At 38.9% G+C, this 2,523-nt stretch overlaps 1 protein-coding gene across 1 annotated transcript; it reads left to right on the forward strand.

The window, feature by feature from the left end:
• Positions 1–675: 675 nt before the first annotated feature.
• Positions 676–2,078, forward strand: LOC107482615 (uncharacterized). Its single transcript, XM_016103137.3, has one exon. It carries the CDS (start codon positions 842–844, stop codon positions 1,466–1,468), a length of 627 nt encoding a protein of 208 aa, XP_015958623.1. The 5' UTR covers positions 676–841; the 3' UTR covers positions 1,469–2,078.
• Positions 2,079–2,523: the final 445 nt, after the last annotated feature.

Below are 2,523 nucleotides of genomic sequence, written 5' to 3' on the forward strand. Positions count from 1 at the left end.
TACGAATATATTTTGTTAATTGGATGAATGAATATTTAAAAATATAATCTTTAAAAAATTTATGTATTATATATTAAAATTTGTGTTATACAATATTTAATTGTATGTATTTTATTAGTTAGATATTAATATTCTGAACATACGATTTTTACAAATTTTTATATCATATTCTAAAATTTTGTATTATACACTAATATTTATGTGTTGTGAATTTAAATTTATACTTTAATTTTCTAACTATATATAGAAAAAAATAGAGGAGATGATAACAATAATAACAGCGTTGAAGAAACATGCGTACAATAAATTTGATTTGGAAATCACTTGACCACAGACCACTTTGGCACTTTCCTTTATCGTATCAATTAATTTCTACAGTAACATAAACGCAAGGCATGGTTAAAAATCCCGCAAAACAAAAGTCACCAGAAAAGAAAAAGTTGGCGAGTGATGCCACACAATCCCGCGGAGCGTGCTATTCGGGTTTTACGTCAACATATTTTCATTACTTGTATGTACTAAGTTGTTTATTTTTGTATTTTTATTTCTGTGGCGTCACCATTTCACATTTTCACTATTCCATTTTTTAGAAAATAAAAAATAAAAAATACAAGGAAGGAAATTCAGGGAAAATGAAGCCGAAACTCAAATGCAAATGAAATTGCAAAAAGTTATATATACAGAGGTAGTGGCACTTTCTGCTGCAAGCTTAATGCACTAATCCGAAGAAAGGAGTGCAAATGAGTTCGTAGTTGTACCAATACTCCCTACTTTCCCTGCTCCACAATAAAATAATCACCGCCACTCCCCTCCGTGGCGCTACCCAATTCCGAAGCCGGACATGGCCAAGGGTCGCAAGCTAACCACCAGCCGTAGCGATCGCTTCCTCGAAACCTACCCCCAGGCCCAATCATCCGCCGGAGATCCATCGGAGCTCCGGGAAGAGGACATCTGGTCCACGGCGGACGATACCGATGCCACCACCGCAGCTTACGCCGATTGGGAGACAATTGCCGCTGCGGAGTCAAACGGTGGCGGTGGCGCCACGTACCGTCGCCGGATTCCCCGCGATGGTCACCGACAATCCGGTGGATTGTCGCTGGCGTTTGAGGATCCGGCTTGCAATGCTGCGGCGACGCCAAGAGTCGTACACCAGTTCCGCCCTCGCGACGGCGGTACCGCTGCGGCTTCGCCGAGGGGGCGCCACGTGGCGCAGTCGGCGCCGGTGAACGTGCCGGATTGGAGCAAGATACTCCGAGTGGACTCCGCCGAGTCGCTGCACGGCGGTGGCGAGGATGACGATTTTGACGACGGCGCGTCAGAGATGGTTCCGCCGCACGAGTACTTGGCACGAAGCCGGAAGGCGGCGGCGAACTCGGTTTTCGAGGGAGTCGGGCGAACCTTGAAGGGCCGGGACATGAGCCGGGTACGTGATGCCGTTTGGAGCCAGACCGGGTTCGATGGATGAAATCCGGTTGGTTGGGGTAAGCGATTAGAACCGGTTTGTAATTGAGTTGGATATTGTTAATTATTGTTTAGATTAAAGGAGATGGTGGTGGTTAGTTCTGGAAATTGCAAAATAGATTTAGTTTTTTTTTTTGAGTAATATTACTTTAATAGCAATAATTTGTTAGACAATTTTAAATTGAGTAATAAAAGGGTGGATCCTGTACATTTTGTGTGGCAAGGTATATTTTCTCTCAATCCACTATTTTGTTACTCATCTTAAAGTTGTTTGATAATTTTAAGTTGTTAAAATAATATTATTCTGTTTTATTTTTATTTCCTTCGGTTTTGGGGTTGGTTTCAAGTTTACTTGAACGAATGGCTTTTGTGGGCAATGATTCGGTTTGGGTGGACTCACATGAAAAAGAGAGTTCAACTCAGTGGCGAGTGAGCCTAAGCATTTTAATTAAGCATGTATTTGGAATCTTTGAATTTTTCTGAATTATGGTTATTAAGATCATCATAAGCTATAGTCTTAAGAACCTGATTGCATTTTGTTTTATCATCTGTAATATTGTAACTATTCAAATCTGTTATTATTAGACCATAATAATACCATATTTTTCATCTTAGATATTAGTTTTTTTTTATAATATATATTTCAAATTTTATTTTGAAAAATTCAGTTTTCATTCTTCCGTGTTTGAATGAAGATGAACGCCAAAACAGAAAGAGATGCTTGGTTTTTCCTTCAAACCAGATGACCTACCAAGCCACTACAGACAGAAATCAATTTATTGTTAATTTAGTTTAATTAAATAGTAGTATATAGTTGATTAATAAGAGTGTTTAAGTATTGAATCAATGAGACAGGCAACACCACCTTATTAACCGAGAGAATGTTTTGAAGGCACTTTGGTTGGGTGGTTCTTATGCAAATATTGAGAATCACATAAATGCTTATTACAACTCTACCTTGAGATATGGGCCGAATTTGGTAAGAAGGAAAAAAAAGATCGAGTTCCATACTTCCATTGCCATTTGATGTTTTCCATTTGATGTAATCGATAAAATAAG

Source organism: Arachis duranensis, chromosome 4, assembly GCF_000817695.3.
Source record: "Arachis duranensis cultivar V14167 chromosome 4, aradu.V14167.gnm2.J7QH, whole genome shotgun sequence".
NCBI classification, from domain to species: domain Eukaryota; kingdom Viridiplantae; phylum Streptophyta; class Magnoliopsida; order Fabales; family Fabaceae; genus Arachis; species Arachis duranensis.